At 44.3% G+C, this 25,741-nt stretch overlaps 1 protein-coding gene across 4 annotated transcripts in view; it reads right to left on the minus strand.

Annotated features, from left to right (window-relative positions):
* Nucleotides 1-17,810: 17,810 nt before the first annotated feature.
* Nucleotides 17,811-25,741, minus strand: part of ACADSB (acyl-CoA dehydrogenase short/branched chain) — a 40,341-nt gene continuing 32,410 nt past the window's right edge. For all 4 annotated transcript variants that reach the window (XM_072804999.1, XM_072805000.1, XM_072804998.1 and 1 more), the window contains 3 exons: nt 24,124-24,261; nt 21,988-22,087; nt 17,811-21,287 (listed from right to left, as the gene is read on the minus strand). In XM_072804999.1, coding sequence (XP_072661100.1) covers nt 21,217-21,287; nt 21,988-22,087; nt 24,124-24,261 — 309 coding nt within the window. In that variant the 3' untranslated portion in view covers nt 17,811-21,216. The remainder of the gene's footprint in view (nt 21,288-21,987; nt 22,088-24,123; nt 24,262-25,741) is intronic.

A 25,741-nucleotide genomic window follows, 5' to 3' on the forward strand; every position in this document is an offset into this window, starting at 1 on the left:
AAGGCCGCTTCTGCTGAGTGAGGGGGGAGGCAGATTTGGGGTTGCAGGCTCCTGGGGGCAGAGTATTCCAGGGCAGGCTGGGAGAGCGCGGGGTGGGTGCGGCTGCTTCCCTGGGCTGCGGGGAAAGGTGAGGACCAGGTGGCAAGGTTTCCTGGAGGGCAGCCCTGGCCCGGGGCTCAGAGGCCTCTAAAGACCTGCCCGACAGTCCCTGATCTCCGGACGAGGCCAGAGAGGACAAGCACCCGCAGACGGCACACAGCAGGGAACCCCAAGCTCCTGCCTCCCCCCTTCTCGGCCTGGGCTCCACCTTGGCCCCGAGCCCCGGGCCCTCGGGGAGCACCAGCACCCCGCAGCCAGCCAGGCCATCGGAGGCGGCCCGTCTTCCCCGGCGCGTGGGGCATTACCCTTCATGGACTCAAAGGTTAGGTGCCGATTCCACCTTGCGGCTGGTGATGAAGAACACGGAAGACAAATGGAGGCTGCTCCCACTCCCAGGATGCTAATCCCGCTAACCAGTGGACCAGGAAATGGCCGGTCATCTGCGCCGGCAGGACTCCGGAGGCCGCCTCCAAGCGCACTTGTCTTTAACAAGCAGGCCCCCCATCCAGGGTCCCCGGAGCCCCTCTGCAGAGCCGCGGCAGGAGGCCCGGGGCGAGTGACCTCAGTGTGGACCTTCGAGGGGACCCCAGGCGGCCCCGGGCCCCCGCACAGCCCCCCTGCTCCTGTGCCCCTGTGCCCCCCTCCCAGGGCGGTGGCCGGGACCAGGGGGCCAGGGGGTGACGAGGCTGCATCCAGGGCCGCGAGGCTCCTGGAAAAGACCAGAATTGCCATTGCCCAGCCTCAGCCCAGCGGTGGCCCCTGTCACCAGCTCTGGGGGCAGCAAGGCCACCCTGTCCTTGCATATCTGTTTTCAGACAGTGCCGTGTGCCTGACGCCGAGCGGCTCCGTTCACTGTCCCTGCTGCCCCAGGACTGTGGGCTCGAGCCCAGTCCCTCTGGGCCCCTTCCTTCCTCCTCCTCCTCCTTTTCTTCCTCCTCTTCCTCCTCCTCCTCCTCCTCCTCCTTCTTCTTCTTCTTTTTCTTCTTTTTAAGATTTTATTTATTTATTAGAGAGAGTGAGCAAGCAGAGTGGGGTGGGGGTGGAGGGCAGAGGGAGAAGCAGGCTCCTTGCTGAGTGGGGAGCCTAGACACGGGGCTCGATCCCTGGACCCTGAGATCATGACCTGAGCTGAGGTCAGATGCTCGGCCGACAGAGTCACCCAGGCGCCCGTCTTCCCTTCTGACCCCGTCACAGAGGTTTGCGCTGAGCCACCCGTGGGAGGCCCCCCAGGCTGGGAAAGCCCTCCCTGCCAAGCCCGCACGGCCCGCAGAGCCTGCCCCCCGGGACCCTGGGGACGAAAGCTCGGGGTGCTGGTTCTGCTCTGTGTGCTTCCCCGATCACTCTGGGCAAAGGCACGTAGAGAAAGGAGCTCCGCAGCTCCTGATGTGAGAATGTACGCCTCTTGTCCGGGGATCCCGAGGGATCACCCGGGGTACGCGAGGGCCATGTCATCTTAGGAAAATTGGTGCTCGAAAGAGGCAATCTTAAATGGAGCTGCTTCAAACCAGGAACTCCTTTACTGGCAATCGTGGTAACAGAAGAGGCTTAGAGGTGGAATTCATCTTAAAAACTTGAATATAAGATTTAAAATTTGTATGATGACTTATTAAAATAAATGTATCTTGTTTTTCAAATCAGGGCTGTAATTGCATCTATAATCTTAGACGGAGCAAAGAATGAACCCAATGTCGATTGGGGGATGTACATTTTCAGCACAAAATTGTGTGATGCCTTACTCTGTACGCCTTTCTTTGTGGGTGATTTTCACAGCGTGGTCTTACAAAGGGTCGTTTTTGCGAAATTATCCAAAGGCTTCGTGCATCTTCATGAGCGCATGTCTTAATCCCTGACACTCCGATCGTTCTTCTTGGGCTGTGCCCACACCCTTGCCTATTTTTCTCTTCAAATCAAGAATGGCTAGATCCTCCTCCGCCAAGGGCCTTGCATTCGAACGCTTCCCCGGCACCGTTTTCACGACTCCATGAAATCCTGCAACATCGTCACAGGTTGCAATCGATTTATACTTTGCAATTAATTGATAGATGTGGGTTTGCACAGGTGAGCAAAGGTGGACACTTGAGCTCAGCGGGAGGGGAGGTGGGGCACGGGTGGGCACGACTTTTACAGGTGGTCTGTTCCTTAGCGAACAGTGTGGTGATCACTTCCGCTGCCCCAAGGAAGCTACGTGACCTAGAGAGAGACTCAGGTACCGAATCCTAGGATAATGAGGACCTATGTGTGGTGGTTCTCCTTTTCTGTATCCAGATCCTTTTCCAGACAAAAGGTAGGGGGTGGGGGCAACATGCTTCATCCTGTCTTATCTCTGCCGGTCCTTTATGGACCATATCTGAGACGCATCCTGAGAGAGGATAGGATTGTGACTCTGAAAAGGATCAGGCCAGGGCTAAACAGCAGAGCTCTATCAAAGAGAGCTCCACACCTGTCTGGGACCTCCTCCGATTGGGTTCTGGCAGTCTTCTCACCCTTGGACAGGGCATAGGCCTCCATCTGAGATGATGCTTCCTGCATCATTGTCTGGGGGCGACAGGCGGCGGGACTCAAGGACTCGAGGAGGCAATGAGGAGTACTTTGGGAAACTCACTTCCCTTAACACCAGTGGTCTTCCTGGCCATAAGTAATAATAGCAATAAATAAAATTTACTGAGTGCGTACTATGTGCCAGGTACTGCAGTAACCACTTTGCAAGTTTTATCTTAGTTAACACTAACTCTACATTCAGTCGCACCCCTATTTTACAGTGGAGGAAATAAAGGCATAAAGAGAGGATTTGAGTGGCAAATTGCAAATTGAGGTTTGAACCCAGGCAGTCTGACTCTAGATCTCATACTCTTGGTTAACATCATCGTACTGGGAAGTAACTCTGTTCTTCTCTTCTGCATTTGAATAATGTGGGGTGGGGGGCAGAACTGAGGTGTTGGGATTGTCTAGCCCTGCACCCTCATTTGATAAACGCAGCCTCCGACACCCAGAGCAAAGTGCAAATAAAAACCCAGGGTCTCCTGAACTAGTAAGTGTACTTTATATTTAATCATGAATCCATTTTGAAAAGTCTACGCGCAAGTCAAGAAACAGTCTGTCTTTTAGGAAAGGAGCCCCCAGAAAAGCTATTGTCACCCAGTCTCAACAGGATGGGAAATATTTTCTTGATGCCTCGTTTCTGGACACTAATAAAATAATTGGGTTGAACATGCTCCATGCAGGCTTTCCCCTACCAGCGAGCTCTTTCACAGCCACTGAAAAGTCACTTTTTGGGGGGCTCATTATCCCTCAAGATCTCGTGCTGCTCATTTGCATATGAAAGAGGAAGTTCATAAAAGCCCTTTCTTATTTTCTAACACGAGTTCAAATCAGGGGCCATTATCACCCTATAGAAAGACCCAAATGGCATATGGATCATTCTGGAGAAGGGTGAGCTCCTTTTAAGAGAATTGTTTTAGTTTTTGCAGGAAATTAATCAGAGGGATGGGCTTTGTGGAGCGGGAGCAAATCTAATCTGTCCTTTGTTCGAATTTGCCTTGCTCCAATTCCTAGCAATTGTAGACAACATGCTCTTTTGTTCAGGAGACACTTGTTACATGCATAATTAGAGACTGCAGTAGCTGTGTTTAAAGAAAAACTGTTTTCCAATGTAATGTGTGATCTTGATAATAGTATTTTCATCAAAGGTAGCAATTACATTCATTAAGCTGGGACTGGCGTGGCGGCAAGGAAATTAAGTGGAAAGCGAATAGAAAGCTCCCCTCCCCCCTTTGTTATCTCCTTCTCTTTATAAGTTGAAATGCACCATGGTGAGCTGGGACTGAGAAATACATAGTGAATATAAAAAAATAAAGTCCTCCTTAACCTTTCTGAATAATGACCCTGCAGATATCCTAGGGACGGCAACTGTAGATGCACTTTTCAAATTAAAGGGCTTTATTCTACCTTAATTTCCTATGCAAGTTTTAAACGAGCTCAACATATGATTCAGGTCTTCAAAGGCTGCAGGGCTCTTTAGGATTAATTCACTGTTCTTTGCACCCATAAATTAATAGTTTTGTGTTCTCGAAAAACCCACAACAGGGCATACATCAACCAGTTTAGGAAAGAAACAGGGCCATTTGCCTATTTTTAATTAACTATTCATTTAGGCTTCCTTACACTTTACTTTTAAGGATTGCTGTAAATGAAGTCCACATATCGAGGTGGGATGCACGGCAGGGGAAGGGAGCCCCCCCAGCCAGGTTCCAGAATCTCACTGTGTTGCTGCGAGAAATTTATTCTGGAAAAGACAAAAAAAAAAAAAAATGTGCGTGTGTGTTTGAGTGCGTGTATGTGTGTGTGTCTCCACAGATGCTCTGTGTCCTTCCCCCCCAACCCATCCCCGATTAAAAGTCCTGCTTGAAAAATGTCCTTGCAATGCCTCAAAGGGCTTTGATGATTTCAATTTTATTCAACAGAGCACAATGATAGCCAGACATTTCTGGGCAAAAGTAGATGGAAATATGCCACCTCCTATCAGCACCCCAGCTCTGGCCAATGTTTGACCTGAAAAGCTTTCTGAGAAAATGAAACCAGTCCACAAAAATCAATTGGGGACCCCTATTTCTTGTGATTGGACACGCACAGCTCTGCGGCAAGAATCATTATCTCTAAATTGATTGACCCAAATGTCATGCAGATCATCTTGGAGCGGAAGCCAAAGTGCTTGAACAGGCTCCGCATTTTCTGCTGGCTGCACAGCCAGATGCGGCAGTGGCCTTCATGCCCAACCTCTAACCAAGCGGGTCAGGGTACTTCATCCTTGGCTGAGGGACTTGCTATAATTTGGGAGAAAGTGGGACTTCAGAAGTTTTCAACTCTACTTTCTGACCTGCTCGTTAGCAGCTGGTTTGACTTTATGAGGCAGGAGGAGCCAGGAGACCGGCTCGCGTTCCAGCGGGTAGTAAGAGCTAACCTTTTGCAGAATGGCCTGCTATAGGCCGGCCGCTGGGCTAGGGGCTTACGTGCACTGTATACCTTCTTCCTGACAGCAAGCTTTCGAGCATAATTTCCATTTTGCTGCTCAGAAAACAAAACGTTAAAAAGAAAGAAAGAAAGAAAGAAAGAAAGAAAGAAAGAAAGAAAGAAAGAAAGAAAGAAGAAAGAAAGAAAGAAAACAAAACATTAGGGGAGTCAACTAAGCCGTCCCAGTTGTACAATTAAGTTGGGGAGCGACATCCATACCCCGCCAGGCTGCTATCAGGGTCCGAGCTCTTGGTCATCCCTGAGCGATCACGGGAGCACAGGCCTTCACCTACCCCTCTGGGCTCAGGTCCCCTCGATGTGAACGAGAGGGGAATCACTGCCACGTCCCCAGCATCCCAAGTAGCAGCTTAGGACCACAAGATTTTTCAGAAGACTTCCAGGTTAGCTTGTCCAAGCAGTTAGTTTGCTTTGGGGGGTCTCCCCACGCAAAGTCTCTATGGTGGAGAGACGAGGGAGCACAGGACCCAGGGTTCACAGGCCGCTGAAGAGGCCAGGAAGTGGTCCAAAGACGCGGTGGTGGGTGTTCATCTCTGTGCACCTGCGCAGGTGAGCAAGAAGGAAATCGTGCATCCCATTTGTTTTGATTAGGACGAGCTTCTTGAGTTGCAGCGTTCGGGGATCTTTTCTAATAATCATTCCCAATGACCCTGGACCCAAGACCTCGCTTCCGCCAGGCCGGCAGCTCTCCTGACAACAGTAGCTCTCAGCTCAGTATGAGAGCGTCTTAGTCACTTTAGGTTCATTGAACAGCTGGGTTCATTTACGGCTTAGCTCTTGCTCATTTAGAAACCACAGTCTTGAGTCTATTTTGTGTCGTGAACTTCAGCACTGGCCATGCCTGTTTGTGGCTCTAGCAGCTTGGGGGGGCGTGTGTGTGTGTGTGTGTGTGTGTGTGTGTGTGTGGTGGAGCAGAGAGAGTGCAGGGTGTCTTTTGACTTTTTCCTTTCCTCATCCGGTGCTGGGGTTGGTTGTGGTGTCGTGGAGGAGTGGGTGGCGGGGGAGTGGACAGACACGTCTTCCCGTGGCCAGGCAGAGTGTCATCCCTCACCCACCTTGCTGGGCCAGGGCTTTCTCTGTGCACAGGTCATGAATGCATGTTGGCTACAGCAGGTCCTGCTGTCAAGGGGACTTGTTTTCTGGGCCTTGGGCAGGGGGCGTCTCTCATGAGAGTGGCTACACTTTACTGCTGGCTGTATGCTTTCCTCTTCTGTGCAGACCTCTCTGTCCCCAAGATAAATGTTCCAGGAAGATGGTGGCGCACAATCGCATCTACCTCCGGAACTCTCAGGCCTACAGGCACACGCAGAACCCATCTGCCTTCACTTTTTGGAACCGGGAGCTCAAGATAGGACAGTCCTGGCTCTCTCTGAGGGTTCTTTCACCGTGCAATTGTTTCTCTCCTGCTCTCAGGGGAAAAATCAACACTCCACTGGCGAAGCAAGGCATCCAACTGTGGGCAGGCTGCCTTCCTTGTGTGGACCTTCAACCTTGGCTTTGGGGAGGGAAAGCACTGCCCTCCCCTGTCAGCTTGTGCTTCCCTACATAGATGATGGCTTCTGGAGCTGAGGCTTCTCTGAGGCCTAGGAGGTGGTTTTCTGAACTTAGAATATGAGGTATGTAGGTATGCGACCTTCTAATTTATTGCCCAAACTGGGAGGCCCTTTTGAAAGCGAAAGATGGCCCGTTGATAATTATTCTGAGATGACGGGAATCAACTGGGACTGCCTGGAGAGACTGAGACACGTGGTCCCCCAGTCCTGAGCACATCTAGACTCCAGGTCTGCAGAAGGGAAAACCCACACCCCACACCCTGTGTGCCACCAATCGGTGTGTGATGTCAGCTCTGAGTTCCATCCCAGCAATTTCAGGGGGGGTATCCCCAGAGTTCCGTCTGGGTTCTGGGGTTTCCCGCAGTGACAAATGCTTCTGTCCTCTACCTCACTGCCTGCCTCCACCAGAGAGGTCTATCTCCTGGCCCTGGGCACTTTCTCGGGTGGCTTCTCTGCTTTGTCTAGGGCATGCTTGAGATCAAGGCCAGACAGAGGTCTCTGCCTGGGACCCAGTCTCCCTGCATCCCCTACATCTTGACCTATGGCACACACAGTCCCAGGGTGGTCTAGGCTACATGTGGGACATGAAGACCTCTTTCTTCTCCCAACCCTGGAAATTGCTCTTTAGTTGGAGGCAAATTCCCCTCTCCTCAAGCCTTATTCTCCACATTGGATTTAGGTATCCTCTCGCCTTCAAACTCTGTTTCCATTGAAAACAGGAACAGAAGTCAGGAAGTGCTGCTACCTGCCTTATGCGAGGCAAGGAGCATAGAGCCTATTTGAGTGAGGAGAGAAAGGAGAAAATACTAAAAAAAAACAAAAACAAAAAAACCTCTGAAAATTAATCTTGCCATACTGCTTCAAAGTCAAAAGTTCTTAGAAAATAACTATGTTTGCTTAGGCAGTCTGGACATCATTTGCTCTTTTTCTTTTTTTTTAAGATTTGCTTATTTACTTTAGAGAGAGTGTATGCATGTGTAAGCAGGGGTGGGGGAGAGAGAATCTCAAGCAGACTCCACGCTGAGCACAGAGTCCTACATAGGGCTTGATCTCATGACCCTGAGATCATGATCTGAGCTGAAATCAAGAGTCGGACAGGTGCCACCCAGGTGCCCCTCGCTTATTCTTTTGAAGGAGCAGCTGCTGCATCTTCTAGAGCAGCCCAGATCTATAGAACTTTCTGCGATACTGGAAACGCTCTGTATCTGTGCTGCCCAGTGTGGTGTGAAACCACAAACTCCAAGTGAGTGCTTGGAACATGGCTAGTGCTACTGAGGAATCAAATTTTAAGTTTTATTTATTTTTAACTAATTTAAATTTAAGTAGCCATTTGTGGCTAGTAGCTATCATATGGGACAGCACAGTTCTAGAAAAATCATTAAGAGGAGAGATATAACCCAACTTACATTTAGAAGATTGTCTCAGGTCGATTGGTAGAAAATAGGCTGGACACTGGGAAGAGAGGAAGCAGGGAGCTAGTTAGCAGGCACTCTTCCCAGATGGAGGTCACACCTTGGATTGGACTAAAGTGTTAGGAGAGATGGGAAGATGAATAGATGAAGAATTGTTTTGGAAGCAGAACCAGTGAAGGAGGCCCACTGGTGACTAGGCTTCCTCAGGCCACTCTGAGGACCACATTTGCAGCTAAACAGATCCACTCTCTAGAGAAATCACTCTAGAACCATGCATTAGTCATCACAGAGGCCCTGGACACACGACAGGTGTCAGTGGCAGACATGGCTGGTTACCACATGTACCAATTTGAATAGTATCTCCCAAAATCTAGCTCCACAGAGAACCTATGAGTGTGAGCAACCTTATAAAGAAATGAGGTCTTTGAAGATGTCATCAAGATGAGATCATTGTAGGTTAGGGTGGGCTCCAAATCCAACAGGACTGGTGTCCTTAGAGAAGGAAGGAAATTTGGACACAGACATTCACTTGGAAGGAAGATAGCCATGTGACCATGAGACCTAGGTTGGAGCTGTGCTGCCATGAGCCAAGGAACCCAAGGATAACTGGCAGCCACTGGAAGCTAGAAGAAGCAAGAAGGATTCTCTCCTAGAGCCTCCAGAGGGAATATGAACCTGCCAACACCTTCATTTCACACTTGTGGCCTCTGAACCGTGAATGTATTTCTGTTGTTTTTAGTCATTTAGTTTACGGCATTTAGTTACGGCAGCCCTAGGACATAGATGCACTGAGCCGGCATCCACTCCCTGTTTTCTTCCCAGCAGATTATATTCTGGCAACTACCCCTCCCCCAGTAGCCATGGACCTGAGGAAGCTGACCTTTCCTGGGTGGGTGCCATTGACCTAGAGGTAGTCCTTCCTTCTTGCCAGGGATGATTTTGGAGTAGGCATGTGACCCAACATTGGCCAGGAGTATATAAGAGGAGTCTGTAGAGGCCATCTGCTTCCATTGGTTCTAAGACAGTCTTCTTCCCTTGGACATGATTGTGTCGATGGGCAACACCACTAGCTGCTGCAGCAAGCCAGGTACCAGCCTGAGGATGATGTCCATGGAAGGATGGCAGAGCATAGAAATGGGAAGAGCGTGGGCCTATTGACCTCAGTAAGCTCCTGAATTAACTGGCCCTGAGTCCTGGGCTTACACCTACATGGTGTAACCCAGATGAGGCTCCTCTCTCCTCCATCCAACTGGTTTATCAAAGTACAAACCCAAAGAGTATTGGCAAATACCATTGTCCCCATCTGGCTGTTTCTCCAAATGATGTTTTAGCATCTCCAGCAATTCCCAGCTGATAATATCCACCTCCTGAGTGGAAACAATGAGTAAAAAGAAAGGAGAAATATTCACTAAGCTGCTACTCTTAAAAAAAAAAAAAAAGCACTAATGAGGGGCACCGGGGTGGTTCAGTCGGTTAAGTCCAACTCTGGATTTCAGCTCAGATCATGATCTCAGGGTCACGAGATTAAGCCCTATATCCAGCCCCACATGGGGCTGGATGTGGAGCCTTCTTTTCAGAGTTTTGGTTCCTCCCTTCTGTCCCTGGCTATCCCCAAATTTTCTCTCATTCAGAGGGAAAAGAATGCATCCCGTAATTTCAGAAGACTTCACAAACCACCTGACTTTTAATTCCGCCAACTTATTTTGATGTTATCTCTCCACTTTTTCTCCTAAGAAGAGGCACTCATTTGTCCCTCAAGCTTTAACTTGAGGGCGCAAAAGTCCCATGAGCCCAGCAACCTCACAAATTCAGGCTCAGCTGCAGACACGCAGATCATTGCCTGGAGTCTGCCTTGGACTCTGCCCTGGAGACTATGATGCTTCCCCAGAGCCCGGACTGCTGGAGGCCTTCCCTCTACATGTGCTGCTCCCCTGTCACCTCCACAGTCAGCATCTCGGGGCATCACCTCCGGCTGCCTCCTTGTTTGTTCTTAAGATTTGGGCTTCCCTTTCACCCCATACTTGAAAGCCACTTCTCAGATACTGCTTCAGAGGTAAGGAGGATTTTCTTGGGAAAAAGACAAATTCACTGACTTGTCAAGTTCTTCCTCTCAGGTCACAAGAGTGCAATACATTCTTGGCAAGGCCAGTGGTCACTTCCCAAAGCACTGAGCTTCCCCTTTCTGGCTCCTCTGTGTTCCCATGAGCAGTTCCAGAATTTTCCGTGAATCGGCATGGCTTTCTAACAGTTCTACGTGGTGGCTGACGTTATATAATGTTAATAATTCACATGACTCTTAACTTTGATTATTTATGTAGGTCTAGATACTTGTATGGCACGTGATACCGATTCATTACATTAGCCGACAGCAATTGGATGCTAGAATTGTGAAGGGCCTTTTCTATAAAAAGTATTTAATAAATAATTAAAATTTCAAAAATTAAAATTAAAGTCTTATAGTTAGAATTTTATTTTGCCTTTTTATATTAATGACTTTAAATACTTTAAAAATAACTTGTGAAGACAGATAAAAATAATTTAATTGAAACATTTTCCATTACCTTTAATTTGCATTTTTTATGAAAATACATTCCATTTTTGTACACGGTGAATAAAATTATTTTTTTAGAAATCCTGTGGCTCATGAGTACCTATAGGATCATAGTAGAAATAGAACATGCAAACCTAAAAGTCAGAAAACACAAGAGCTAGAAAGAAATGAGAGAAAATCTTCATAGAGTTGCTCCACTTAATAATAACTTATAATAATCAAGTGAGCACAAACATTACACATTCTTTTTTGTTTTTTAAAAGATTTTATTTAAAAAAATAATAAAGGATTTTATTTTTAAGTAATCTCTCCACCCAAGGTGGGGTTCACACTTAAAACCCCAAGATCAAGAGTCGCACGCTCTACCAACTAAACCAGTCAGGCACCCCTTACATATTCTTTATTTAATGAAGATTTATTACCGATCAGAACAATGAAAATGTATATGAAAAACATTTTCAGTGGATTCACCTGAGAAAAAGGAAATCCCTGAAATTTTACCCTCTTCGTTAGTTAAAAATGTAATTACTGATCAAAACAGTAAGACCACAGCTGGGCTTCCATTTGTAGGCTAGCTCCAGGCCCAGGAACACCCAAGACTGGCCTGCTCAACCTTCAGAGGGTATTTGCAGAGATGCTGAGGGGTCCTGAAATTTTACCTTTATTAGCAAGAGATTTAATGAAGAAACTACTGATTAGATTACCTTAGATTCAGTACTTTAATTCTAACAATTTTTCTTAGAGAGAAATGGATTTTTTTTTCCTTTTGGAGATGTAAACTAACAAAGTAGGGCATGCTGAAATTGCCATGGGGTCTCAGAGGGCAAACCCAGAGTGAGGTAGTAGCAAAAATGGTAGAGGAATAGACAGAGGCCAAAACTGTCAGAAGTTAAGGGCCTAGGACAATTCCCGAAAAATACAAGAGAAATGAGTCTTGAGACAAATGACATAGAAGCCTTAAAACTAACCAGCCAACCAACGAACCCACCCTGAAATTGTGTTGTTTTTTAATCTAATGAGTTTTTAAAAAATATTTCATTTATTTATTCATAAGAGACAGAGAGAGAGGCAGATACACAGGCAGAGGGAGAAGCAGGCTCCAGGCAGGGAGCTCGATGTGGGACTCGATTCCGGGACCCCAGGGCATGCAGAGGCAGACACTCAACCACTGAGCCACCCAGGTGTCTCAAGAGCATGTTCTTCTGCTGGGGATTAACAAGGAAGTGTGAGGATTTTCTTTCAGGAGAAACTCCTTTTAGATGTCTGTGGAACAGTCTGGCATTTGCATAATAAGGTGCAATTCTTCGAATGCTGCAGTCTTTGATAGATTCAGGCTCTTTTTCATCTATACTCTTAGTCAGAGGTGATGAAGCAAACTTTTTGGAAATTTTTATTCTTCTGGAAAATTACCCTGAGTTGCTGAGGCCCAGTACAAATTTCAGATCAAAAGAATCCGCTGGGATGAGACAAATATCTCTCTACACTTGGGGTCACCTGAGGTGAGAAGTGTTAACCCAAAGACAGCATGAATATCCATACCCAATGAGGACCTGTCTTGCAAGAACAAGACCAGATGAACAGAGCCAAAATTTCTTTTTACGTGATGTTAAAAGGAAGAAGAAGAAAAAAAACCCAACCCACAGTTTTCTGTATCTGGCAACTGTTTGAACATTGGTGCATTTCAATCCGAGTAATTCCCAAGACTTGCCCACTGGGTAAGTACAGGGTTGTCTCAGTCTCAAAATGCTCTTTATTATAAAATACACTTAAAATGAGCGTAGTGGCAATCAATAAGCATATCCTTAGCCTTTGTCTACTTGGAAAAATCAATTGGGTTGATCAGATGGAGTATTAACATGTGAAGGAACCATACGTTATATAGGAATAGGGTTCTGTTACATGACCGGGTGCAAAATAAAGCAAGACTCAAAGAAACTGTCCACTCACACAGATGTACTCCCTCGGGGCTCCCTGACCCTCCAAAGGTGCAAAATCTTGTAACTCCGGAATTACTTTGTTAGTTTACATCTCCAAGAGGAAGATGAAAAAAAATATGCATTTCTCTCTAAGAAAAATTATTAGATTTAAAGCACTGAACCTAAGGTCATTTATCCGTAGTTTCTTCATTAACTCTTTTGCTAATAAAGGTAAAATTTCATTAAAGCCAGCCCCCTCCGAGCCTCCTATTTTGGGGTGAGAGAATTGTGATGAACACATTGACCTAAATTGCTTTTGGTTCCACAGAACTAGGAAAACAGCTGGTGCATAGCTTCTCAATAGCACATTAGGAGAGAGAATGGGCGAACTGTAATGAGCCAGTCACCTCTGAACTCAGGAGGGTGAAGGGGAAGGTGCCCTGTCCGCTCCACCTTCTGCTTCTCTGTCCTTCTAAGCAGGTGGGGGTTTAGGGAGTTCTGGAGTTTCGTTGGGTGGTTCTGCTCTCCCAGGGGCGCTGGGAAGTTGGAAAGGAACATACACTCTGGGGCTGGAATCACCAGAACCCTCAACGTTTAGTGTGCAATGAAAAATCCCCTGAGGGATTCTGGAACAGCTAGAGTCTAGGCCCAATGATCAGGATCTCAGTTAACTTGAGGGCGCAAAAGTCCCATGAAACGTCTGTTCCACTGTCCCTGAGGACTTCATCAGTCTTCATACCATTATGAACTCTGCAAGACCCCCAAATCTCCACCTCCCACCCAAATCCTTCTCAGGTGTTTTAGACCTGAATTTCCAAAAGCCTGCTGGGCATCCTGCCGGGGTAGATCTGAAAATAAACACCTGACCTAAAGGGCCAGCAATTCTGGGGATGGCCTTCCACAGTCTGCACTTTTAAGATTCTCCTAAGTTATCCTATAACTCAGCAAGGGCACTGGAACACTGGAACTTACCATTGTAAGAGGTACAACGGTAGGGTCTTGATAAATGGTAGAGTTTCCATTTATGAGAAAAGAAACCAGTAGAGTCAGTAAAAATTTGGCGTTCTGTCAAAAAAGCAAAGGAAGTAGAGCCTTAGAAGGCTTTGGTTTGGAATGGATATAATAAGTCACCAGTTAAGGGTAAAAAGGTAATTTTTTAAAAAGATTTTGAGAGCGACCAAGAGAGCGAGCACAATGGGAGAGGCAGAGGGAGAGGGAATCTCAAGCAGACTCCCCGCTGAGCATGGAGCCAGGTGCAGGGCTCGATCTCATGATCCTGAGTGCATGACCTGAGCCGAAATCAAGAGTCAGACACTTACCCGACTAAACCACCCAGGTGCTCCAAAAAGAGAACTTCTGAGTGCATCGTTTAAAACTGGTGACAAACATGAACAGCAGGTAAGAAGAGATGAAAGGAGCAGACCCTGAGAAGTGGGGTGGCTGAGGTTGGCGACCTGTCAGCACTGTGGGGCTAGTGGCCACAGAGAGTTCTATTTTTTAAGGACAGGAGACTGGAACCCTGTTGTAGATTGAAGGAGGGAGCCAATGGGTCCACATAGGCTACAAATGAAATTGAGTGAATAATGACCCAAGTTCCTAGGGACATTGTATCTTCCTTTATTATTATTATTTTTTTTGGTGTTTTCCAAACAGCTTAACTGACTGACCTTCTCAGTAGAATCTGATTTAAGAGGCAATAATTTAATCAGGGGCTGACGAACTTGTTCCTAAGGGCCAGACAGTAAATATTTTATGGGCAAGAGGCAAAACTGAGGATATTATGTACATATTTATATGTCATTTAACATGAAAAAAATTTTCATTTGCAGGTCATAAATATTATATTTGGAGATCTCAGGTCAAATCCCCTCAAATCTAATTATGACAAAAGACAAGATGCTAATCCCAAGGCCAGCATAGATGGCCCAGTCTCTACCTGAATGTGAGAAGCCATCCCGGTAAAGTCCTGCTCATCAGAGCAAGACACACAAGGCTCGTGCAGGACAGCTGTTTACACTGGGCCAGTGTGAACTGCCCACAGAGGCCAATCCTTCAAGGATTTAGATCCCTTTTGGGCCTCTTGTGTCAGTCCAGTGTCCTGCGTGGCTGGATGGAGCTGCCTACTTGGCTGTGGCTAGATGAGAAAAACAGGAAAATCACTAAAAGGTAAGACGATGCACACAAGTGAAAATTTTCAGCAACCCTACAAGTAGCTTTAATCTTATTGTCAATGACACAAGTATATTTATTTAATTACAATTATACAAGTATTATTATACCCCTATTATAAAAATTCCAACAGTATGGAGGATTGCCAATGACCTCCAGGGCCACCTTCTTTTTTTTTTTTTTTTTTTTTTCTTCAGGGCCACCTTCTTGACCCCCGTGCCAGCACCAGCCCCGCACAACCTCAAGGCAGTTATCAGAGTGGCCACTACACTTCCTGAGTTTATTCTAAAGATTTCTATACATGCTTGGACTTACAGAAATATATAGATTGGTACCGCTGTGCAAAAATATTTGATGTTATTTTTTTAAACAAAAAATTTGGTACTTAAACTCAGTATATGGATTTTATTTTTTTAACAATTTATTTATTCATGAGAGACATGCAGGGAGAGGCACAGACATAGGCAGAGGGAGAAGAAGGCTCCCTGTGAGGAGCCTGGTAAGGGACTCGATCCCCGGATCCCAGGGATCCTGAGCTGAAGGCAGATGCTCAACCACTGAGCCACACAGGTGGCCCTGGATCTTACAATCTTTTAAACTCCCACATGGGAGTATAGTGTGTAGTTCCATCATTTATTTATTCTCTTAAGCATTTCTAATTTTTCACTATTACAAACTTTGCTGCCTTAAAGTCTAGGACACTCCTTCTTGTCTGTCATTCCGTAAGTGCTGCCCCAGGACAGCTGGGCTTCCCACACCTTTGTTGACAATCTGTAATCTCTATTTTTTATGTTTGAATTACCGAAGTTATTTAAAGGTATAGTTAGCTTCTTTGCATCCTACCTTTTTGCTATGTATTTACTTCCCACTGTGTACAGTGAATGCTGCCTATACAATTTCATGTATCTTGGGGGAATTTGTAGAAATTTCCAAGGGCCGTTCATTTGCATTTGGAAACAAAGTTCTCCCCTAAGACCTCAAACTTGCTAATTATGCTGTCCCAACCCTCCGTGTCCTGCTTACCTGTTTCCACTAGGTTTGCTGATTTCTGAGTCAGCGCCCCCGATGATGGCTTTGTCAATGTTTTTCATCGTATTTCTATTTGTTTTGCTCTATATAGTTCCCAGTTATGTTGTTAGAGACATAAAGTTCATGACTACTGGGCCTTCTTGGTGAAATCTTCCTGTTTGCTCGTGGATATCCTTTACAACTACCTGTGTCTTTCATTCAGCACCGGCCCTTGAAGCAGTCCTATGATCTTCTTCGTTCCTTTCAACTCTCCCGTGCTGCTGGGTTTTGGTGTTTTTAACTGTATGTAGCTCGGATTTATATTTTCCCTTTGTCCCATCTTAACATCTTTTTCATAGGTGAGTTTAAGCCATTAATACCTCTAAGCACTGCAATGTTGGGCTGTCGCCCTACCTTATTTTGTTTCCTACTTAACACAATTTCTTTAAAACCAAGTAACTTTTGTTTTTGTTTTTCTAAGATTTTATTTATTTGACAGACAGAGTGTGAGCACAAGCAGGGGGAGTGGCAGGCAGAGGGAGAGGGAGAAGCAGACTCTCTGCTGAGCAGGGGGCCCGACACAAGGCTCGATCCCAGGGCCCTGGGATCATGACCTGAGCAGAAGGTAGACGCTTAACTGACTGAGCCACCTGGGTGTCCAACAAGTAGCTTTTGTAAAGTTAGCTTTTTTCCTTTATATTGCAACTATCCGTACAAATAACTGCAGATTGAACATCCTGTACCACCCACTCAGCTTTTTATCCTGCTCATTCTTCCTGCATCATGGTAACTTCCAGACCACTGCTGAGCAGAGGGGAGGACATTTTCTGGTCCTGCTTCAGTGCCCTTTTTGGTACTTTGCTCTCCTTCTAGCTGCATCTTTCCTTTGACCTACCCCCCCCCCCCAGTCTTTCTTCCAAACACACGGCTCCCACCACCCCTACTGATTTGTCTTGCAGCTCCTCTTCCCAGCTAGCTTCTCTGTTTGAAAAGATCATGGTGGCATCTTCCTGGAAACCTCCTGAAGGTTAACAAATGCATAAGACCAGAGGAACGAACCTGGGGGCCCTCATCAGCCAGACTGCTCAAGTTTGCATCATTACTCTCATGTGCCAACAAGCATCTTATTTAACCTCTCCATACCTCAGTCTCTCACCCTGCAAAATGGGCTAACAGGAGAGCGCCTACTGTATAGTGTTTTTGTGAGTGTAAGAGTCAAGAGTATAGACTTACTATGCGCCATAACGGCCGGCGCATGGTAAGAGCTAAGAGAGGTAATGCTCAGTGTCATCATTCTCAAGGATCTAAAGAAATAGCTTTGCATAGGGTTGTCCTTGGTACTTTTCTATTCAATCCCTGTGTGAGGATGTACTAATGAGAATAGAAAAATGACACCTGAGATTAACAACACACTTCAGTAGGTATCTAGGCTTTCTTGTCTCCGTATTGCACTTTAGACCCTTGGACCCTGTGAATGCTCGGCCCATGCCACTGAAAGACAAAAGAAGAAAGGGGCTGATATCTAGATTTCTAAACTAATGTAGGAAATAATGGGGAACAGATAGGCTGAATTCTCCGATGGCATGAGCCATAGTGTATCGCTGGGTAAAAGGCACAATAATAGAAAATTTCCAAAAGTAGTACTGTAAAACACAGGCATAAACATCAGCTAGATAAAATCTATACTGTGGAGATGTGCTCAAAAGAAGTGGCCTCTCTACTGAAGAGCTGCTTTATTTTGCTATTTTTTTTAAAAAAAAAGGGTCCTCCAGTAAAATTTTCTTTAGCATCAGAATTTAAACTTGGTCTATATTGTACGACCTCTTCTCTGAAAACAAATGAAATTGGCTTACATGAGAGGCAAGCCATCAGCACGGGAAACGAAGGTGTTACCTGTTTTGTAGGAAGATTACATGATTTTGTTACTTCATCTGTATGTGTAGCAAACAACTTTGCTTCCTCAGAGTAGCAAGGATCTCTAGTTAACTTAGTGCTGTATTTTTTATTCTCCATAGAATATTGATTTTGTAACACTGAATAACATTAAAATGAAACTTGCACATCAGGAAAGATCAGCAAGGATATAAACTAGTACATTTATTAACATATGTCATAATCAAAAACCCCAATCATACACGGAAATCTTCACATCTGACATGCCAGCTTTAACCTATGAGAGCTAGTGTCTTTGTCAGGGGATAAATATATAAGCAATGACAGTGGTCAATCACGACACTTTTGAAATGTTAACTCTTTGTCAGTTAAGCCTAAAATAAATCTACAAGGATACTGAAATATAACAAGAATGAAATCCAAAAATCTGTTGAACAGAGATGATGTCAAGTAGGAGGAAGAGCACTGAATTGGGATCCCGTACATTTAGATTCTTGCCTTGTTTTGTCCCTGGTAGACGACCGTGGTCAAATATTCTAGGCTATGAATCCTTCACTTTTAAAATGAGAGTTGGCTGGATAATTCTTTAAGGTCTTTCTAGGTTTAACTTTCCATGATTCTAAAATTTCTGACACTGATTCATTTTCGTGTTGTATAATAAATCTCTAACAATCCTGACTTGGCTCTTGGGCTGAATCCAGCTCCTTCCACACAAAGACAGCCAAGCGTTTCCTTGGTGTTTGGGTTCACCAAGAATCACGGAGGCCTGATCCTCAAATTAACAAGGAAAAATGACAGTCTTCAGGAGGTGAACAAGCTCATCCTGCACTAGACACTAATTCAGCAGACAGTTTTAAAGACCCCAAAGTCATGCTTATTAAGAAAAGATATAAGGGTTGGGTGTGTGGGTGGCTCAGTTGGTTAACCAACTCTTTTTTTTTTTTTTTTTTAAGGTTTATTTATCTGAGAGAGAGTGAGCAGGGGGAGGGGCAGATAAAGAGAATCTCAGGTAGGTTCCCTGCTGAGAGTGGAGCCCCCCACATGGGGCCTGATCTTGTGACACTGAGACCGCGACCTGAGCTGAAATTAAAAGTCAGACACTCAACTGACTGAGACACAAGAGTGCCCCAAGGGTCTAAACTCTTGATCTCAGCTCAGGTCTTGATCATGCTAGCCACAGAACCTACTTAAAAAAAAAATAAAAAAGGAAAACCCCACAACATCCTCTTTGGCAAAAGGTAAAATAATGATGATTCATTAATAGTAGGTAGATACATTAACTATAACATATAATTAATTTTTTAACTGGCTTTTGTGAACATGCACCAATATATACACACCATTAGATTTTTATCAATACTGAATATACATTCAAGGTCTGGATACACACAGGAGTTTCTCCGATGCTACTAATTTGAACACAAGGTTTATTCTAGTTTCACATGTTTATAATTCCACAGGAACCAGCTGGGATTTTTTCTTACTAATGTTGGCTTCTACTGCATTACTTGTAAAGCCCACCTCTTTTTTATATAATCACAGACATTAAAGATGTTCAGCTCCATTTTAGGGAAATTCGTCTACTCCCCTACTTTCCTTATTTAAATATTCATCATTCATTCGAGGTGGGGAGAGAGAAAGAGCATGCATAAGCTGGGGGGAGACGAGAGCCTGATGCGGACTCCATCCCAGGACCCCAGAATCATGACCTGAGCTGAAGGCAGACACTTAACTGAGCCACTCAGGTGCCCCTCCCCTACTTTCCTTATCTAATCACACTGTCTTTTTGTTTGGAAAGACTGAATGAATGAGTTTCTATCATCTCCCTATTTGAAAGTCAAGTAGACTTTATCTCTTTTGATCCAAGGTCTAAATCTGTCTTTATTTCTTCCTGATATTTTAAAGTAATCCTAGCTCTTTGTATTTACCAATTCTGAATATTTAACTGTGATTTGTGTTATAGAAATTAAGCCAATTCAAGAAACATCAATGTTCAAACCAAAACTACTTTTAAAATGTCAAGTTTTCTTAATAAACATGATCCTTTCATTTACGTACTAAAATGCTTCCCATTTGCACTGAACCTTGAAACATTTTTGAACATCTCTAACTCATGACACTTTTTCAGAAAATATAAAACTCTAACCACTCTCTTGTCCACTTCCCTGGGTGGGAGGGCCAGGGTCCTCTCCTCATTGAGAATCCCCAATACCGAAGAAATGGCATCACCTACTATATGTTTTGTTGAGCTTTGCCTTTCTATAATTTGTACTGTGAGACAATAGATTTATTTTTGCCTTCCTAGGTATAAAATAATTTCTCTATTATTTTTTACACCACAGAATATGCTTTTTCAAACTCTATAGGCCCTGTCTCTCTCTCATTCCTTTTAAGATTTTGATATACTTCTTTATAGGAACAAGACTTCTCTCTCTTTTAATTTTTATTTATTTATTCATGAGAGACACAGAGAGAGAGAGAGAGAGGCAGAGACACAGGCAGAGGGAGAAGCAGGCTCCATGCAGGGAGCCTGACGTGGGACTCGATCCCAGGTCATGCCCTGGGCTTAAGGTGGCGCTAAACCGCTAAGCTACCTGGGCTGCCAAGACTTCTCCCTCTTGAGAGTCACTGAACCAAAACATAATTTCTGCATTACTTTATCAGGCCCAATAACTAAGTTTGATGAAACATTATTCAATTCAAATATGGAAAGAAATGATGTTGAAAAATAACAGAATAAAATATTATAATATTGAATATGTTCTGATTATGAAACCGAGTTTTTTAAACTTTATGCTCGAAAACTAATAGACTTGCTTGTAATTTTTTTTAAGTGAGCTTCCTGCCCAATGTGGGGCTCGAGCTCACAGCCCTGAGATCAAAAGTCACATGCTGCTATATTGACTGAGCCAACCAGGTGCCCCGAGAGACTTGATTTTAAAATGATCTGCTGAAATCAACATGAAATGCATCTTTTATGCAGGTCAGTTATAGTAACAAGTTATATTGCTTTATTTTGTCAAAATAATGCTTTCCATCATGTGATCCTCAGAACAATACACTTATTTTCCACCTACTTCCAGATATTTAGAACTTGAACTTTCAGATTTTTTTAATTCAATTTTCTTTAGATTCTTCTAAATGCATTTTCAGTTTCTACCTAGTTTAGAAACTTAGAATTGATCTGTAGAATTGCCAACTATGACAAAAGCTTCTCTGATTTCAAAAAATAAAGATGTAACAGGAACATAAAATAGCCACGCCTGTAAGTAATACTCCAAATGTATTTTTCCAAATGCTGACAGAGTGAAACTTCTGTCTTACCCGAAGCTAGAATGTGTACGCAACTTTAAAAACAGTTCTGGAGAAAATATGGATGCATTTCTTCCCAAATTTGCAAAATCATTTCCTGTGCCTATTTAATGCAGACTGGAAAAACAGATAAGAGAGTAAAGGTCTACCCCAAGAATCAGGAATAAAGGGCTTCAACAGAATACTTCAGTGCTGCAGAGGTTTACTTCTCCAACAAGGCACGATAGTTTAGAATTTTATACCAGCAACAAGGGGGAGAGGCCTCATGCCTGAGGGGGTCAGTATTCCGCGTCAACACACTTTGCGATGGTGTTCAGCTGGATATTTGAAGTTCCTTCATATATTGTGCCTTAAATAAAAGGGAACAAAAAGAACAATGAGAAGGGCATCCAGAACTACGCGTCTACACAAGAAATCGCTCTTACACGTTACTTCTGTAGTGGTTGTAACACTGTCACCAGTGACATCTTTCAACGTCCCTGAATGTGGGGCTATGCGACAGTCATTCTAAGAGACGAGAAGATTCCATTTGGAAATTAGATTCTGATTCCAGAATCAGTATGAAACAGCTGATGTCTCTCATTCCTAAACTATCAATGCATAAGCTTTTCAAAGTCCCTCGTTTTGGTCTTCCTGTCTGGCAGTGGAGCACCAGATGCTCAGGCTTGACAAGGCACGAGGCTTCTGAAACTAGAACTTACCTTCCAAGGAAGCTAAGATTCGCCATTTGATGACTCAAATATATTAACGTTTTTAGTAAAAGAAAAATTACAACAGTTACTCTTGTTGCACCTTTACTAAAAATCTGTTGAGGCACTGAACAAGGCAGTTTGAGGTTTTAAAAAGATATAATCCATCTTTTTCTTGGAGGAAGAGGTAGGGGGCAAAATACAGCCATCGAAAAGGAGAGAGCCAATAAACACAACACTGAAGAGATTAAAATTGCCTTTGCCTAAGTACAGTAATATAAACTCAAACACATACAGCAGCCCAAACAGCTACAGAGGCAAATAAAAGAAAGCAAAATAAAACATACAAAATCTATTTACCAATTTTTGCATCTCGAAAGTATTTTTCCACAGGGTAATCTTTGGTGTAGCCGACTCCTCCCATCCACTCGATGCACTTACTAGTTGTGAGGCCCGCAACCTGCCAAAACCAAGCACCAAATAACACGCTGAAACCAAGTAACTCATGCACCCTAAATGCTCCTGCAGAATATTTTAATGACATTTTAATTGACTGCTGTTGGCAAGTGAAAGGACTGAAGTTACTTGGTAAGATAGCATCGTCACCTTATCTACATCATTTATACAAACTGTCCTATTATTTCACAACATTCCTGTTTTCTGAAGAAAATCAGGGTATTGCTCAGACACAGTCACATGCCACCAGGCGCCATCTATTCAGCAAATTTATCAAGGGCCTTCCTTCTATCACACATTCTGTCAGCATGGGGTAAGCCATGGCAGGTGGCCACCACCCCATGGTGGCCAGTCACTGCCCTTTTGGTTCACATGTCAAGCCAACAGTTACAGAAACAGATCAACTCTATGGTGCAACAGGAGAGCTGGCTAGAAAAGTGAACGGACTTCAGAGGTGGGGGGAGGGGGCATGCGAGGAGATGACAGCTTCGCTGAGGCCCAAAGGACAAGTTAGGGAACATTTCAAGTTGGGGAACACATGGGAGAGCTTCAAGGGGAAGATGGGTTTATCAACCTCAGGGACTGAGGGAGCAGTGGGCTGGGGTCCAGGCAAACTGTGAAGAGAATGAAGAGGCAGGCGGGCCTCACAGGGGCAGGCAGGCTCAGTACTGTAAAGGCCCCCAAAGATGACCACGTGCTAGTCTCCACAAACTGTAGTGTTTGCTACCTTCCATGACCATGAGACCACAGATGTGCTAAGTTGAGGGCTTTGAGATAAGAGATGGTCCTGAATAGCCTGGGTGCGCCCAATAGCATCACAAGGTTCCTCGTAAAGGAAAGAGGGAAGTGGGGAGGGGGCTAGGGTCAGATTTGAACACACTGCCCTGTGGGCCTTGAAGGCAGAGGACAAGACCATGAGTTGAGGAATGTGAGCAGCCTCTGGAAGTGGTGAGAGTGAGGAAATGGATTCTCCCCAGAGCCTCTGAAAGGCAGCTTTGCTAACACTATGATTCGATCCCAGTGATAATTCATTTCAGACGTCTGACCTCCAGAGCCAGGAGGTAATAAAATTGCATTGTTTTAGGCCACTTGAGTTTTGGTAATTTGTTAAAAGTAGCAACGGGAAACGAATACAAATATTGTTCCCTTTGCTGTGAGAAGCCATGAAAGTTAAGCTGGAGTGACATGGCCACCCGGACGTTCTGAAAAGGGAAGGCTGGACCAGAGGAAGCAACAGGGACCAATGGAGCAGCAGGGAGATGGGTGCATCGTCTGGTCAAGAGATGGGACAGCTAGGACGACAGGGGGCAGTGGAAAGGGAGAAAAATATATTATATATTATAAATATATAATATATACTTGGGGCAGAAGCCTCAGCAACTGATGGTGAGTTCAAGGTGGGGACGAGGGCGAAGAAGGTGGCAGGATGGCTCAGGCTCTCACAGGTATAATCGAGTGGGCAGGTCCAGCGGACACTGGATCTATTAGTCTGAACCTCAGAAGGGAGGTTGAGGCAGGTGATTGAATTTGGGGGCTGAGAGGCTAAGGGGCTATTCGAAGCTATGGAATGACCAAGGCAAACTGCAAAGCTGGGGACGCAGCAGCCAGTGATTTGGCAAAGTTTTCCAGCCAAAGTCTACTGGGTTAAACAGAAATATCAAAAGGAAGCATTCAATGAAAACATTAACAACCTCTTCTTGGGGTTTTCATTTCACATGATCTCCCTGGTATTCACTGTGCCCCAGCCGGAAACCAGGGGTAGGATGCTGTCACTCAGATGAGGCTCACCCAGGGACTTATGAAGAGTGTTCTATCTGAATTGGGCGACTCAGTTTCCACTGAAGAGCCTGTGATAGCACTGAGACCTCACAGAATTAAAGCACTTTCCTACGGAAGCTTTTCTGTTGTAGGAACTGGAAAGTCTCCTATTTTATTTGAAAAACAAATGTTTAATCAACACACCTGAGTGAAAAGGTTAATACATACATACCAGGGGGTTGGGGGAAGAAGGCTGAACTACATATTTTGTTTGTGTTTTACCTCTGCGGCATAGTATTTGGCCATAGATGCTTCTTTTATGATTGGCTTCCCGGTTTCCAAAAGCCTAGCAGTGTTGTATGTTAGCAATCTTGCAGCTTCCAGCTGGGTGGCCACGTGAGCCACTTGGTGTTGGAGCCCCTGTAACATTCAGGCCCATGTTAGAGAATGATGATTTCTGGAAATGCAACTTATCCTCCAAGTCTTGCCTGGATATGTACCACTGACAGAATGAAAATATATCCCCTAAATGGAATTTACATTCGTTTTGTAGAAATACTTGAAAATCTGCAATCCAAAATTAAATTTTTGAAAACTCAAAGTTCATGTAATTCTTTGTAATTGGCAAGATCTAAAAAAATAATCACAAAATTAGGTTTAAAAATTTGTAGTATTTAATAATTAATTTAAACCTGTTTTATGATCAAAATTAAGGTAAAACTAAGTGTTGGCAAAGCAAAAGTATGAATATATTTTTTATTCACTTGAATTCACAAAGTTTTGATTCTGCATACAGCCTCAGGGCATCAAGGAGATGTTGTTAGCTACAAAGTAGTGAAGGAATATATGAAGCTCCAATTATCTTTAAGTAACTTCACTGAAGCAACGCTGCTGCAATATCCCGGAGCAGATACCAGTCAGGGTTACAGAAACAGAAGAATAATTTAAAAAAAAAACAAAACAAACAAACAAACAAAAAAAAAAACAAAACACCCTGAAAAAAATTACTACTACTCTGAAATTTTAGAGGGTAACGGACCACACACCAAATGTTAATCAAATAAAGAAGTGAGCTGGCGAGTGAGGGTATGAATATTAGTTTATTTACTTTTTTTTAAAAAAATATTTAATTTATTTATTCTTTCATGAGAGACAGACACAGAGAGAGAGAGAGAGAGAGAGAGAGAGGCAGAGACAGAAGCAGGCTCCATGCAGGGAGCCTGACATGGGACCCGATTCCGGGACTCCAGGATCACAACCTGGGCCAAAAGCAAATGCTAAACTGCTGAGCCACCCAGGGATCCCAACATTAGCAGTTTAGAATTGTAAACAATTTTCTGGAAATATGGGCAGAGATACATTTATTACAAATGGATGGGTTTCCCATGCCTGGTGGCTCTGTCCACTCAGATCAGTCGATCTGCCTATTTTGATGCCAATATCAGTTTTAGAATTGTGTATGCAGAATGCAGAGATTCTAATTATTTTTGAAAAGTACATTCAGTTCAAATAAACCAACAATCGCCATCCAGGTTGTCTACTCCAATGACATGGAGTAGGCATAAAACAGGTACCATGAGAGGCATAAAAGTGACTCTGGCATGTCTCTTGCTCTAAGAGAACTAAGCACTGCTGGATCCTGGTTCCCTGACTACATTATGAACACAGGGCCTGGCATAGAGAACATTCTCAATGAATCTATGCTAAATAAATGACTGAGAGAAATAAAGATGAAGAGGCCTGATCTCTGCCCAAGGAACTTGTAGTCTAGAGAAAGACATGAATGAGTATATGCAAAACAAAAACCAAATCATTCTAATGAGATGAAAGCAGTTAGGGAAAACTAATAAAAGCTTCAGATATATGTTATATAAAATGAATAACACTGCTTTTTAAGATA

This window comes from Canis lupus, chromosome 29 (assembly GCF_048164855.1).
Source record: "Canis lupus baileyi chromosome 29, mCanLup2.hap1, whole genome shotgun sequence".
NCBI lineage: Eukaryota > Metazoa > Chordata > Mammalia > Carnivora > Canidae > Canis > Canis lupus.